The sequence below is a fragment of the Mandrillus leucophaeus genome, unplaced genomic scaffold (assembly GCF_000951045.1).
Source record: "Mandrillus leucophaeus isolate KB7577 unplaced genomic scaffold, Mleu.le_1.0 Scaffold918, whole genome shotgun sequence".
NCBI classification, from domain to species: Eukaryota; Metazoa; Chordata; class Mammalia; order Primates; family Cercopithecidae; genus Mandrillus; species Mandrillus leucophaeus.
The window spans coordinates 215,104-231,721 of NW_012110008.1; the positions used below are offsets into that span (position 1 = coordinate 215,104).

At 36.6% G+C, this 16,618-nt stretch overlaps 1 protein-coding gene across 1 annotated transcript in view; it reads right to left on the minus strand.

Annotated features, from left to right (window-relative positions):
* Positions 1 to 7,572: 7,572 nt before the first annotated feature.
* Positions 7,573 to 16,618, minus strand: part of ABCC9 (ATP-binding cassette, sub-family C (CFTR/MRP), member 9) — a 145,992-nt gene continuing 136,946 nt past the window's right edge. The window contains exons 39-41 of the mRNA XM_011969874.1: positions 14,019 to 14,152; positions 12,666 to 12,728; positions 7,573 to 8,155 (exon numbers count right to left, since the gene is read on the minus strand). Of these exons, the coding sequence (XP_011825264.1) occupies positions 8,018 to 8,155; positions 12,666 to 12,728; positions 14,019 to 14,152 (335 nt within the window). The 3' untranslated portion in view covers positions 7,573 to 8,017. The remainder of the gene's footprint in view (positions 8,156 to 12,665; positions 12,729 to 14,018; positions 14,153 to 16,618) is intronic.

Below are 16,618 nucleotides of genomic sequence, written 5' to 3' on the forward strand. Positions count from 1 at the left end.
TGGAATTTTCTTTTTTTGTGTCCTCTGCCAGCTTTTAATATCAGAATGATGCTGGTCTCATAAAATGAGTTAGAGAGGAGTCCCTCTTTTTCTGTTGTTTGGAATACTTTCAGAAGGAATGGTACCAGCTCCTGTTTACATCTCTGGTAGAATTCAGCTTTGAATCTGTCTGGTCCTGGGTTTTTTTTCGGTTGGTAGGCTATTAATTACTGCCTCAATTTTAGAGTGTGTTATTGGTCTATATAGGGATTCGACTTCTTCCTCGTTTAGTCTTGGGAGGGTGTATGTGTCCAGGAATTTATCAGTTTCTTCTAGATTTTCCAGTTTATTTGCATAGAAGTGTTTATAGTATTCTCCGATGGTAGTTTGTATTTCTGTGGGGTCAGTGATGATATCCCTTTTATCATATTTTATTGTGTCTATTTGATTCTTCTCTCCTTTCTTCTTCGTTAGTCTGGTTAGTGGTGTGGTCTGTTTTGTTAATATTTTCAAAAAACCAGCTCCTGGATTCATTGATATTTTTTGAAGGGTTTTTCATGTTTCTGTCTCCTTCAGTTCTGCTCTGATCTTAGTTATTTCTTGCCTTCTGCTAGCTTTTGAATATTTTTGCTCTTGCTTCTCTAGTTGTTTTAATCGTGATGTTAGGGTGTCAATTTTAGATCTTTCCTGCTTTCTGCTTTGGGCATTTAGTGCTATCAATTTCCCTCTAAACACTGCTTTAGCTGAGTCCCAGAGATTCTGGTACGTTGTGTCATTGTTCTCATTGGTTTCAAAGAACTTATTTATTTCTACCTTAATTTCATTATTTACCTAGTAGTCATTCAGGAGCAGGTTGTTTAGTTTCCATGTAGTTGTGTGGTTTTGAGTGAGTTTCCTAATCTTGAGTTGTAATTTGATTGCACTGTGGTCTGGGAGACTGTTTATTATGATTTCCATTCTTCTGCATTTGCTGAGGAGTGTTTTACTTCTAATTATGTGATCAATTTAGAATGAGTTTGATGTGGTACTGAGAAGAATGCATATTCTGTTGGTTTGGGGTGGAGAGTTCTGTAGATGTCTACTAGGTCTGCTTGGTCCAGAGCTGATTTCCAGTCCTGAATATTCTTGTTAATTTTCTGTCTCGTTGATCTAATATTGACAATGGGGTGTTAAATTCTCCTACTATTATTGTGTGGTAGTCTAACTTGCTTTGTAGGTCTCTAAGAACTTACTTTGTGAATCTGGGTGCTCCTGTATTGGGTGCGTATATATATATTTAAGGTAGTTAGCTCTTCTTGTTGCATTGATCCCTTTATCATTATGTAATGACCTTTGTTTCTTTTTTTTTTTTTAATCTTTTTTTGGTTTAAAGTCTGTTTTATCAGAGATGAAGATTGCAACCCCTGCTTTTTTTCCTTTCAATTTGCTTGGTAAACATTCTTTCATCCATTTATTTTGAGCCAATGTGTGTCTTTGCACATGAAATGGGTCTCCTGAATACAGCACACTGATGGGTCTTGACTCTTCTTCCAAATTGCCAATCTGTCTATGTCTTTTAATTCGGGCATTTTGCCTGTTTACATTGCGGTTAATATTGTTCTGTGTGATTTGATCCTGTCATTCTGATGCTAGCTCATTATTTTGGCTGTTAGTTGATGCAATTTCTTCATAGTGTCAATGGTCTTTACAATTTGGTATGTTTTTGAAGAGGCTGGTACCAGTTTTTCCTTTCCATATTTAGTGCTTCCTTCAGGAGCTCTTGTAAGGCAGGCCTGGTGGTGACAAAATCTCTGAGCATTTGCTTGTCTGTAAAGGATTTTATTTCTCATTTTCTTATGAGGCTTAGTTTGGCTGGATATGAAATTCTGGGTTGTTTTTCTTTAAGAGTGTTGAATATTGACACCCACTGTCTTCTGGCTTGTAGCGTTTCTGCAGAGAGATCCGCTGTTTATCTGATGGGCTTCCCTTTGTGGGTAACCCGACCTTTCTCTCTGGCTGCCCTTGACATTTTTTCCTTCATTTCAACCTTGGTGAATCTGACAATTATGTGTCTTGGGGTTGCTCTTCTCGAGGAGTATCTTTGTGGTGTTCTCTGTGTTTCCTGAATTTAAATGTTGGCCTGTCTTTCTAGGGGCATGTTCTCCTGGCTAATATCTTGAAGAGTGTTTTCTAACTTGGTTCCATTCTCACCATCACTTTCAGGTACACTAATCAATTGTAGGTTTGGTGTTTTCACATAGTCCCATATTTCTTGGAGGCTTTGCTCATTCCTTTTCATTCTTTTTTCTCTAATCTTGTATTCATGCTTTATTTCATTAAGTTGATCTTCAATCTCTGATATCCTTTCTTCTGCTTGATCAATTCAGCTATTGATACTTGTGTGTGCTTCACGAAGTTCTTGTGTGTGTTTTTCAGCTCCATCAGGTCATTTATGTTCTCTAAACTGGTTATGCTAGTTAGTCATTCATCTAACCTTTTTTCAAGGTTCTTAACTTCCTTGCATTTTGTTGGAGCATGCTCCTTTAGCTTGGAGGAGTTTGTTATTACCCACCTTCTGAAGCCTACTTCTGTCAATTCGTTAAACTCATTCTCTGTCCAGTTTTGTTTCCTTGCAGGAGAGGAGTTGTGATCCTTTGCAGGAAAAGAGACATTCTGGATTTTGGAATTTTCAGCCTTTTTGTGCTGTCTTTTCCTCATCTGCGTGGATTTATCTACCTTTGGTATTTGATGTTGGTGACCTTCGGATGGGGTTTCTGTGTGGACGTCCTTTTTGTTGATATTGATGCTTTTCCTTTCTGTTTGTTGGTTTTCCTTCTAACAGTGAGGCCCCTCAGCTGCAGGTCTGCTGCAGTTTGGTGGAGATCCACTCCAGACCCTGTTTGCCTGGGTATCGCCAGAGGAGGAGGCTCTAGAATAGCAAAGATTGCTGCCTGTTCCTTTCTCTGGAAGCTTCATCCCAGAGGGGCACCACCAGATGCCAGCTGCGGCTTTCCTGTATGAGGTGTCTGTAGACCCCTGCTGGAAGGTGTCTCCCATTCAGGAGGCATAGGGGGTCAGGGACCCATTTGAGGAGGCAGTCTGTCCCTTAGCAGAACTTGAGCACTGTGCTGGGAGATCCGCTGCTCTCTTCAGAGCCGGCAGGCGGGAATGTTTAAGTCTGCTGAAGCTGTGAAACAGCTGCCCCTTCCCCCAGGTGCTCTGTCCGAGGGAGATGGGAGTTTTATCTGTAAGCCCCTGACTGGAGCTGCTACCGTTCTTTCAGAGATGCCCTGCCTAAAGAGGAGGAATCTAGAGAGGCAGTCTGGCTACAGAGGCTTTGCTGAACTGCAGTGGGCTCTGCCCAGTTTGAACTTCCCAGCAGCTTTGTTTACACTGTGAGGGAAAAACCACTTCCTCAAGCCTCAGTAATGGTGGACGCCCCTCCTCCCACCAAGCTGGAGTGTCCCAGGTCAACTTCAGACTGCTGTGCTGGCAGCAAGAATTTCAAGCCAGTGGATCTTAGCTTGCTGGGCTCTATGGGGGTGGGATCCGCTGAGTAGATGACTTGGCTCCCTGGCTTCAGCCCTCTTTCCAGGGAAATGAACAGTTCTGTCTCATTGGCATTCCAGGCACCAATAGGGTATAAGAAAAAACTCCTGTAGCTAGCTTGGTGTCTGCCCAAACGGCCGCCCAGTTTTGTGCTTGAAACCCAGGGCCCTGGTGGTGTAGGCACCTGAGAGAATCTCCTGGTCTGAGGGTTGCAAAGACCATGGAAAAAGCGTAGTATATGGGCCTGAGTGCACTATCCCTCACGGCATGATCCCTAGTGGCTTCCCTTGGCTGGGGAGGGAGTTCCCCCACCCCTTGAGCTTCCCTGGTGAGGTGACGCCCCACGCTTCTTTGGCCCGCCCTCTGTGGGCTGCACCCACTGTCTAACTAGTCTCAATGAGATGAGCTGGGAACTTCAGTTGGAAATGCAGAAATCATCCCCCTTCTGCACTGATCTCGCTGAGAAATGCAGACCGGAGCTGTTTCTATTTGGCCATCTTGCCAGCCACCAAGCTACTTATTTTACACAGTGGGCAGATTAGCAAAAATAATGGCCTGAAAATGAAACTCTTTGTCATGAATATGGAGTGTGTAATTGGTGATGGTCTGTGATGGTTGGTGGCACTGAGTCTTACAGTCCATTCCCTTTTGAGGTAATTAACTTATTTAGCCAGATATGGCTCCCTTTATCTTTGTCATTTTAGAAGTAGGGCACTGGTGACCATAGTGTGACTGGCTAAGGGCAATTTGCTACTGTCCTTAGAAAAAGGAATAACTTAAATCCCATTTATGAGATATGTAGAATGAATATGTCAACCTTCATATATCAGCTTCGATGACACTTGAGAAAAAACATAAGATGGGAAGGAGAATAATCATCACAGATAATTTACCTTCCTTCCGTATTGTGAAACATCAATAGTGAAATCTCAAATTGGTCACATGCACATACAATTAATGTTTGAAACACTTTGCATCTTTGAGAAAAAAGTTTTATCTTCAGATCCTTTGTTGCTGATTACACAACAAAACTAAAGAAAATAAGGTTTTGAGTCCCTGTTGATAACTTCTCAGCTAAGATACAGTTCGTTAAACAATGTTTCCTTTATGATGAACTAAGGCAATTGATTCAGTGACACCAAGAGGCTTGTTTTAGCAATTCAGGATAAGCTAATATCAGCAGGGAAAGGAAGCATGTGAAAATCACCTTTAGTATTTTATGGTTCTATGTTCAGCACAACAAAGGGAAACTAGTGTAATGATTGATGTAGCTCAGTGATTCCCAAACTTGGTTAATTATGAATATCATTTGGCAGCACTTACTAGAAGTATCGATACAAGCTCTTTCACTGGAGAATTTGGTCCAGGTGAATCCTGTTAATACTTGAGATAATCTGATATACATCATATGTAGTTACTAAAGAACAAATTAAACATAAGGTATAGGATACATCCCCTTGGCTATTGATTCTTATGCCAAATGGCTAAGATTAGAAGACTGCATCTAACTTTGACTAATGAGTCAATAAGGGAATTATCATAGCACTATAAATCACAGACCTTCAAAGAATGTGTTACAAAATAAATGATAAAAGAGATATTGGAAGACAACCATAAAAATTGATCAATAAACCTTGGGATAAAGTCCAGACATCTGATTATTTAAATAAAGATATATTTAAAAAATTAATATAGCTGTTTCATTTAATGGAAACTTCTCTGGAGCCTATATACAAAAGTAAGAAAGTGTATGACCCTGGCAAATGTGAAACAGGATTATCAAAGCAGGGCTAGGTATTGTCTCTAACTTGGCATTGATTTCCATCTATTGACCAGTCCTGGTTGCTGCTCAGTGGAATGTTAAGTGAAAAAATAATGACCCTCTTTAAGCAAATAGAAGAGTAATTTATTATAATAGTAGTCCAATATGTTTTTATATATTGTAGAGAATAAACACATTTATTGTAGAGAACAAATACATTTTATATATTGTAGAGAATAAATAGAATAAACACAACACAGAAAAGGAAAGAGAATAACCTATAGTTATAGGCACATGACAGTAAAACTAATCAGTGAATCAATCAGCCCTACTGTGGGTTAGGCACTTGTATTAAATTCCAAGGGCACAATGGCAAACAAGACATGGTCCCGAATCTCAGGTATCAGTTACTTAGAGGGTCTTCTGGTATCTAATCTAGAACTGAGTAGACTTTTAAATGGATCATGAGTAAGAGTACAAAAATAGATGGTGCACAATTGTTTATACAAAGTCTTTTCCCCGTCAATGACATAAGTAACCCTGGTATTTTAATATAATGCTTTATGCATTTATTTGCTTCTTATAAGTATTAAGGAATTATGATTTAAAAATTGATTTGACTAATTAAATATAAAATTTATAAATGTAAAATCTGATTTAGTTAAGGTGGTCATCTTTTACAGATATGTACCTATGTAGTCAAATATTATTTCAAGATGAATCTTTTTATATTCAATAGATAATATGTATAATAAGTGGTTAATCAATGAAAAACATTATCCTTGACCTTATTTAGTCAATTTAGTTTTGTAAACAATTAGACATTTATTCGACTTAAGTAACTAAAAGTTATGACGGGACCAGCAACCACTTGGCTGTAAGAATGGTAAATGTGATCTTTAGTTTAGTGTAACTAGATAGGCTTCTACTGATGTTGCTTGTACAGCAATATACTTAGAAAATATCATTAAAAGATTACTTCCATGGGTAAAAAACCATTTCTCTATGAGAATGAATTATAACTTGCTAACAAGCAACATGCATATTCAGCCCTACAAAATATTTAAACACCAAACATTTTAGGAGAGTGGTTGAATTTTTAGAATACATTTTCAAGGCGTAATTAATAAGTACCAATTCTATTCTGTTTAGCTTTAGGAAAACAAGGTTATTTTCTTCCAGTGAAGTTTTCTAAACACAACAAAAGGTTACAATTTAAGCTAAATATCATGGACCATTTTTTTCCATCCTTGTGGAACTTATTTTTTGTAAATATAAAGATTCAATATTCAGGTGAGGACACATATTCTGGATACACAACTATTACAGATTTTCCAAGAGCGAATACATCATACAATAAACAGAACACAATACCTATAGGAAAGCAGCATAATTTCTCTTAATTCATCAATTTTATAAGTCTTCACAATCTTACAATGCATTCAGATCTTCATATGAAAATGAAATCAATGATATTGACACTGGACGAGCACAGAATGGTAGAAACTGGTTGCTCACATGACAGTGAAGGTAACTTTCAGTATTTCTGAATTTATTAATTTTCATTTAAGCAAACCTAATACTAATATCCCATCATTTTTTGATACACTGTTTACATGCTCATTAAAATTATAATAACATTTTTGGTATTTTTTATATGTACATTAAAATTAGAGCAGGAGCAAATGATCATGTGTGACACCATTGGGTGTCTAGAAGAGGTAAACTTTTCCAGCTAGAAATAGGTATTTGTTATCTATATAACTTCAAAGTCTAAGATATTTCCAGCCTGCCATTGGACTGTTTCATATGAAATATCTGACACCTGAGAGGAAAGTTCACCTGCCATTATTAGCAGTGCCAAATGAAGTCACTTGTCTGTGTAAATCTTGAGTAATGTGGCATGTTAGGGCTCAAGATCATAACCAGAGCTAATCATTAAACTATAGAAAGTTTAGCTGGCCTGCCACTGAAAGATTGAACCTAATCACTCTTTGAACTTCAGTCTGGAAAAGGCACATTATGACTGATTTCTTAAGAATTCTCTCTTTACAGGACAGGAAAAAAATGAAAATTTGAGTATGGTTTTAAAATATCCAAACTCTTCATGATCTTTCTGGCTAAGGCTTTGGCTTTATAGAATAAGTATAAATGTAATAACTTCTTGGTGACAAGAAACAAGAGGGAAAAAAAAGGCTCCTAAGAAAAATAGGTATTATTAATGTTAATGAATACAATAACTTGCTTACAAGCAATATGCATAATAAATTCTCATAAAGTAGATATTGAGTTTGAGAGTTCATTAGAAAACATGTCCTTTTTATTCTCTTCCAATAACCCCTAGAGACTTAAACAATAAGGAAAATATATTCTTACAAACAAGAGTATAGTAATACTGATTACTCATTGAAACTTCCATGCCTGAGAGATATTTACCAGACTTAAAGTTATGAGAAAACTTTAGCTATTGATTTACCACTTAAAGTAGCTTACATGTTTTAATACAACCTAGTTATTCTTAAAGGTAGAGTGGCTTGATCACTATAAAAACATCAATAATGAACATATTATGCACTAATACCTTGCAAAACTGTTTTAAAAAACAGGAAAAATAAATGTCAACTTCTTGTGCAAAAATCTGTAAAAGTTTAAGATGCCACTTTACAGAGGTCAAGCCGATGATCCATTAACGTTAATTAGGTTATGACTGCATTATTTTAAATACACGTATTGTTTTAAGACACTCCTTCACATGTCTGCGCGAACAAAAGAAGCAAATACTCCATCTTCCCGAGCCAAGAGGCTTTCTGGAGTGTCATATTCTAAAATATTTCCTCGCTTCATCACAATAACCAGGTCTGCCGTCAGAATAGTGTGTACTCGATGCTGTGAGTGGAAAGAATACACGTATTTGTTATACATTTCAGGGCACAAGCCAAAACAATGGAATATGTATATTTCACGAATTATTCTGGGACATTTGTTTATCTTGGTGAGTGACGAGATGTAGGGATCACAGACACCTCCCCTTTTGTCCTTATTTAAATTATCATTTATTTACATACTTTTAAGCAATGGCCAACATGGCTGGGTTTTCTATGGGTTGTACTAACTTGAGTGTAGCTAATATATCAGTGTCATCATTTCATGAAACCTTCAGTTTAAGTAGGATAAAAATGTTTATCAAGTAATTAAATTAAGAGAGGTCATTGTAAACCCATTGGGTTATAATGTCAACAATAATGATCTCTTGTGTAGAGTCACTAATTCTTTGGGCTATAACACAATTTGAAGAACCCTGGAAAGTGGTTCAGTTCCGGGATGACAATTTGGGGAAGTCCATTCTGGCATGCAGTAACAGAATGGATTATCCACGCCTTTAGACATGCAGTCTCAGTCTTTGGAGATCACTGCCACTGACCCACTCCTTCTCTCCAGATGATGCCTTTTGGATTAATTAGTAATTAACAACGACAAAAGCAACCACTTTCTGAGCATATGCCATACATTAAGTGCTCCACACACATTCTTGTGGATCATTAGAACATTCCTCAGCTGTGGGTGTTATCTCTCTCCACTTTATAGGGGAGACCATTCACAGAGATAAAGCAAAACCAGGGGATCACATAGATAATAAGTAGCAGAACCAGTGTGAAAATTAGGTTTACCAATTTCAAAATGTGAGATATTTCCATCCTGTCATCTAACTGTTTCATAAGGCTCTCTGATACCTTAGAGGAGCATTCACCTGCCATGTCAGTGTTATGGTTAAGAGAACAGGCTCTGAAGATAAATGGGCCTTGTGTATTTTGGCTTTACCACCTGTTAGTTGTGCAATCTTGAGCAATATACTTAACATTGTAGAGTTCCAGTTTCACATCTGTAAAATTACGGTAATAGTACCTGCCTCAGAGAAGGGTGATAAGGTTCAAATGAGATAATTCATGTAAAAAAATTCAGCACTTTGTCTGACGTATACAAACAAATAATAAATGTCAACTACTATTATTTTTTATGTTTATAAATTAGAAAGGAAAAATCTGTGTGCTGGGCTTTTACTCTTGCTAAGATCAGTATTGTTCAATAGAAATATAATGGGAGCCACAGGTAATTTTAAATTTTCTAGGAGCTACATTTTCAAAGTAGAAATAAACAAATGAAAGCAACTTCAATACATTTTAACCCAATCTATTCAGATGTTGTCATTTCAATATGTAACCAACATAAAAATGATTCATGAGAACTTTTACATGCTTCTATTAGTATTAAGTCTTTGAAATCCAGTATATATTTTACACTTATGACACTTCTCAGTTCGAACTATCTACATTTCAACTAATAGCCACATGTGGCCAGGGACTACCATACTGAACCTGAACTATGCAGGTCAAAATATTAGTGTGCTGATGGGAGTCCCTGTCCAGAGTTCTAAACCTAGAAATGCCATCTGTTTAGATGATACACAGCCTTCCAAAGTGCTTCTCTGAACAATCCAAAGTCCTACCTAAAACCATCCCCAGAGTTGAGAGCGTACATTCTGCCCTGGGCCATCTAGGTGGGGTGGGCTCAGTGTTTATGCTTTCAGAAAAGCCAGTAGTTATAGTTGTGGCTCATGACTTGAAGGAAAAGAAAACATATATGGAATGTGATAATGATGCCAGCTTAGAACATGTGCCAGTTTTCAACACCCATGACAAGCCTATCATTTGCTGAATATTGGTAACAAATGATGTATTAGGTTGGTGCAAAAGTAATCGTGGTCTGTACCATTACTTTTAATGTCAAAGACCACGATTACTTTTGCACCAACCTAATACACTGAGGAATTAACCAGATTTTGGAGGCTAACATTTATTTATCTTTGAGAAAGGACCAGAGCCATTTGCACACCCATGCGTTTAGAAAAAGACACTTAACAAGCTATCCAATAATTTCTGCTGTGCGTTTTCCCTCCAGAAAAATATTAGCTGTTCAATAGCCGTATCATAGATGTCTAAAAAAAGAATTTGGCCTCTAAACCCATAAATATAATATTATAAACATTGCATTGATATTCTAAAATAATATTTACTAGAAGAAAATAAAAATAAAAACATTGAAAAATCTTGACCAACAGAAATAAATATAGTTGGTTTTTATTCCTTAATTCAAATAATTATTCCCTGACAAAGTGATGTCAACTGTAATCGTGTTGATAAAATTTTCAAAATGTTCCAGATAAATTAATGGTGTAATCACTTTCAGAAATAAATACCATGGACTATTTTGGTGTGTGAGTGCTTCCTTTTAGAAGCTGGAGATAATTATCTTTTTAAGGCATTCCACAATTTTAGTGGTAGCTACCAAAGTAATAAGCTCTTAGGCAGGGAAGGAAAAACAGTAATTTTAAGAGTTTAAGTTAATTCTACAAGGAGTCTACCACAAGCATGGTGGTGCTCTCCCTTTTGTGGGCCTGTTATGAGGAGTTGGTCCTCTACAAAATCTTACAGTGATTCTTCCTTGACAGCTTCGTGTGTATTAGGGGCGGGTGGGAGCAGGGAATTCTAGGTATCCTAGCGGCCACCTTCACATGAGTGGTTTTGAAATGAAGAATGAGTGAAAGAAATATAAGTCTATAGAAAAGTATTTAGTGAATGTAGGAGAAATTAGGTAAGAGGTAACCTAATTAGGAAACTTAGCATTTTGTTAAAAATACAAATTTTGCTCAAGTAATCTTCCAGATATACACTAAACAGAACCATCCAACAATGCCATGCTTCATGCAGAGTAGGAAAAATTCATCTTTTGAATAGGCAATGGTCTGTTTTCTCTCCCTCTCTCCGTCTTGGGGCAGCAGGAAGTTATTTCTCTTCCAAAATATCTCCCTACCTTTTTCCAGTAAGGAAATTCTTGAAAATACTGAATAATTATTTTTAAAGTTAACCAATTCTACCCCTTAAATCATTCACACCTTAATATCAATGAGTTAATTGGATGACTCTCCTCCAGGAAAGAGGAACCACAAAATTCACTGGAAAACTTCGAGAAAGTAGATTTTTCTTTACTCAGGCAGTTTGCAGGAAGTAGGCCCTGATGCGACATCATTTCCTGCCATCCTGACAAAAGCTGCACTCCAAAGGGTTCTGTTTCTCCCATGCATCATCCAAGAAAGTAGAAGCATAGCAAGCACTCCATACACCACTCCCATTACTCATGAATGAAACTCAAGTAACTATTTAAATGAAACAATGCATTCTCCAGGGCAGGTAAGAAATGTGTATGGCATTTTTATGGATGCTTATAAAACATCCCTAAGGACTAGTGAAATTGGTCCTTAGAATAAGAGGTAAATTCAGTTCATAGGCTTCATAAATACTCTCTTTTGCATGTATATATTTGAAAACACATGCCTGAGCTCCATTCGGTACTGAGCATGACGAAAGCACTTGGTTGAGCTGATTTTGTAATAACACCCTGCAGTTAGTTCCCTCATCCCAGCCCTCCCCTTTATTCACAGCATTAGCCATGCCTTACTGAGGGGATACTGCTAAGATAACTACCGGAGAATGACAGACTTGGCGCAATAGATCATGATGGTCTACTTGTTGGTCATCACCAAAGTGGAAAAGAGGCCATTCTTGTGAGCGAGTAAATTTGGAGCAGTATCACACTCCACTAAAATACCCTCAGAAAAGACTAAAACAAGGCCTGCATCCAAAATAGAAGAGACACGGTGCTAGAGAGAAAAATAGAAGAGAAGAGAATCAGCAGAAGAATAAATGTCCAAGTGACTCATTAAAAAAAAATAGTTTTTATTAAGCAGTAAGACTAAGTATGAGCAAGAATCCACTTGCAAAGAGGAAAAGACAGAAAACTGTGGACTATTGTAAGTCAGCTATAATGTGAATTACAAATATTTAATCACTTCTTCTATTTAATTGGTGCTATCTAAAATAGAAAAAATTACCTGCCCCTATTGTGAGATATGTCTATTTTTTAATAGATTAATGAATGGAAACATAGAAATTAGGTATAGATAGTAGCAGAATAAGCAATCCAATTTAGGAATTTGCTTTCTGAAACTGCTCATCAGACCATCAGATTATAGAAAAGAGAATTATTCTATATGAACTACCATTTTATCTGGTAAACAAGCAGAGGCCATGACCTGCTGGAATCCTTAGATTTAGGATGTCCTATCATTGTCACTTAAGGAAGTCAGTTAGGTAGAGCAGACAGTTTGGGAAAGAACAATGCTTTCAAAACATCTTCGTTTTTTTTTTTTTTTTTAACAGATACAGAAACATTAGCAGAGAAATACATAATTCGACACAGTATATTTTGCTAAAACGTAAAGATGATAACATGTTAGAACCAAAACCAAAGAGGCGTACCAACTCTGTCTTCTCATACTTACAGCTATTGTCACCACGGTCCGGTCTGCAAAAGCTGTCATTACTACTTTTTGCAAAATATTCTCCTGCAAAAAAAAAAATAAATAAATAAATAAATAAAGTGTAAATTTTCTCTGGATGACTTTGTCATCATAATATTTTACCCCAAGGACAATATTCCACTGAATCCCTTGTGAGCATTCTCAATCCCTCATTTTCTGTGGAAGTCATAAAAACGGGCAGTCCCCAGCAGCAGGTTCATGCTGGATTCTGTACGTGTCTTCAAAACACAAATGAAAGTCAGTCACTGATCAGCCGGAAGTGGGTAATAGATTTATGTCCAGGAAATGCAAAAAAGAAAATGAAATTAAATGGGTATCAAAATGCTCCCTTGAGTTATACCACAGAAAGTATGTATTCGAAACCAGCAAAATTCTATAATGATGTTAAGCTTTGAGTCAGAAAAGGGAAAAACTAAAATTGATGCCACAAATTTGGACTTTGACACATAAGTGAACATTCTTGGAAGAAACTCTTTTTATCCCCACCACAAAGCACTGTTATAATTATATTTTAAAGACTGTTCTGGGTACAGATTCCATCTCTGTCCTAGAGGAAATCTTGGTTCAATGTTTAGAGTGAAGGAATTCTTTCAATCATTTAATTCACAGTCTCTTTTCTGTTGAGGCAGTATTACCCTTACGATAACCTTCAATGTGTCCTTTCTGATGTCAAATTTTAATACCAAGTTAACTTTCAAAAGAACATTAATTGCTAGCTCATATGCAGTTTGTGATTTAATGTAACATTTTACCTACTCAATCACAGCCTTCTGGACAGATCTTTCTTGGATACATTTGACAATTTCAAATAATATATTTCAAAAGGCAAAATTTATGGCTTTTTACCATAAACACATAGAGAAGGCCGTTATTAATTCTAGCCATTATTAATCCCAGTGAATCGCTCTTCTTCAAATTGGTTTAGGAAATAATGAGTGGTGTTGGTTATCAATAGATTCTATTAAACAGAGATTTTCACACTGCATTTCAGAACTTTTACGGCATAGTACTTGAATATAGTACAGTATCTCTCATCAACTAAGCCCTGGAAATTTACTGTTCTGAAAAATTTTCAAAAAGTTGTGGCAAATTTATTTTATGTTTATTGGTAATAGGAATGCCTTTAAACCATATGTCAGGTCCTATTTATTGTAATTCTCAATGTGCTATCATCAGTTCATCAAGGAGATGATTGAGCAGATTCTCAAAACAATAGTACTGAGGATTCAGAACCCATTCAGGAAATAATAAATTGTAATTTTCATGCACATTTCTCTAATTCGTCAATTTTAAAAGCTTAGATAATGCACTCACTGTGGCCATGTCAATGGAAGCTGTTGCCTCATCCATAATAAGAATGCTGCTTTTGCGGACAAAGGCCCTGGCAAGGCAAAATAGCTGTCTCTGTCCAACACTAAAATTCTCCCCACCTTCAGTGACAACCGCATCTAAATCAGAGAAAGAAGCAAGGATTTCACTAAAGAAATGCTACTGACATTTTCCTTGGGCAAAATCATGAAAAGCACATTACGTTGTATGACAGCATGATGGATATCACTTAGTGCTGGTACAAGGACTTCAGACTGGAACACAAAGAGGAACTCCGCTTGAGAAAATGAAGATGTTCCTAAATCATCTCATTTATGACAATAGGTAGTGAATTACCTCTGATAGTAGGATATAAAACATTCTGACGACAGAAAGACCTTGGAAATTATTTAATTATTTAATACCGTTCTCTAAGGGGATTACTTAACATAATTACCTAAGGTCCAGAGAGATGAAATGGCTTGCCCAAAGTCACATTTAGCTCACTTGATAAGATACAGAATATTCTCAACTCTAATTCCACTTCTCTTTTAATTATACCATCTTTCTGAACTGTAAGTACCAAGTGGATAAGGACTGGGCTTGTTGTTTGTCAGTATGTCCCTAGTACTATGACATCTTACACAGGAGCTGAATAACACACTGTTGTATGGATAAATGAATGATATGTCCTCATTATCCTTTTCTTTTTTTTGGTTTCCATCTACATTTCATAAACTGTACTATTGTGAGTTTAAGATAAATTCTGTTTCCAAATGTCTTTTTTATTAGAATTCAAACACCTTTTCCTAATGGCCTGGGGAAAATTTCTATTGATGATATTCTAATGGTATCAAAGTCTTGTAATTTGTCATGATTGGAAAATAGGTATTTATTCTCCAAATTCTAATTTACATATAAGAGGATGCTGGAGATAAGGAATGTTTCCATTAAAGCTGGCCAGAACCAAATCTTCATTAAGCAATTGGTCATCTTTACTAAGATGATGAGCACAATATTAATCAGTTACATAATGTAAATACAATCCCCTGTTGCCTGTGCTGTACCATAACCCCAAAACACTATGCCCACAATTCTAAACAGGTGCATGCAGCTCTCATGTTAATGAAGAGGACTAGAAAGATGCAATTGTCTGCCTTTCCAAATATTAGTGGTGAGAGAGGGGATCTCTAAATGCCAAGAGAGAAAGTTTTATAAGCATGTATTAATTTCTCAAGTAGACTTGCTGGGTTTTCCACAGGAGACATCAAAAAAACCATTATGGGAGCCAGGCATAGTGGGGCACCTATAATTCCAGCTACTCAGGAGGATATTTGATCCCTGGGATTAGAGGATGTAATATGCGATGACCATGCCTGTTAATGGCCACTGCACTCAAGTCTGGGTAACAGAGCGAGAACTTGTCTCAAAAAAAGAAAAAATCATTATGGAAAGTTCATCCAGAGTTCTGGAATTACTTTCACAACCTGACCCTGGCAAGTCAATAAAACGTTCCTTAAAGACATGCTGTCTTACTTTTTGGTTGTGGCACACTTTCTCCTTGAAACTTAATTAAAATAATAAAATATAGTGTTTTTGAGTTGGCTCTCCTTTTCAAATAAACTAATGGATAAACATAATTTTATTTTGTAGGTTGATTTTTAAAAAACTAGATGTCAAATAACACAATTTGGCAACTATATGTTATATATTAAATTTAGAGTATCAATCAATCAACTATTATCTTTTCTAGTGCTTTCTTAGAAGATATTAAAGAAGCAGAAGTCAAAAATTATACATGTTCCTTTTAATGAGTTAAAGACAGTATGAACTCTGTGGTTTCAGTAATCACATTGTTCTTTCATTCTGTCATCATTTATTTGTCAGACATTGTACAACCTCTAGGACTAAATTTTTGTCAGTGATTGAGTACATGTTGTGTTCTTTACACAAGTGTTTAAAACTGATACTACCTCAAGACAATACAAAACAATGTCTTAAAACACAAAGAACCCCATCAAAAAGTGGGCAAAGGATATGAACAGACACTTCTCAAAAGAAGACATTCATACAGCCAACAGACACATGAAAAAATGCTCATCATCACTTGCCATCAGAGAAATGCCAATCAAAACCACAATGAGATACCATCTCACACCAGTTAAAATGGTAATCATTAAAATATCAGGAAACAACAGGTGATGGAGAGGATGTGGAGAAATAGGAACACTTTTCACTGTTGGTGGGACTGTATACTAGTTCAACCATTGTGGAAAACAGTGTGGCGATTCTTCAAGGATCTAGAACTAGAAATACCATTTGACCCAGCTATCTCATTACTGGGGACATACCCAAAGGATTCTAAGTCATGCTGCTATAAAGACACATGCACACGTATGTTTATTGCAGCACTATTCACAATAGCAAAGACTTGGAATCCACCCAAATGTCTATCAGTGACAGACTGGATTAAGAAAATGTGGCACATACACACCATGGAATACTATGCAGCCATAAAAAAGGATGAGTTCGTGTCCTTTGTAGGGACATGGATGCAGCTGGAAACCATCATTCTCAGCAAACTATTGCAAGAACAGAAAACAAAA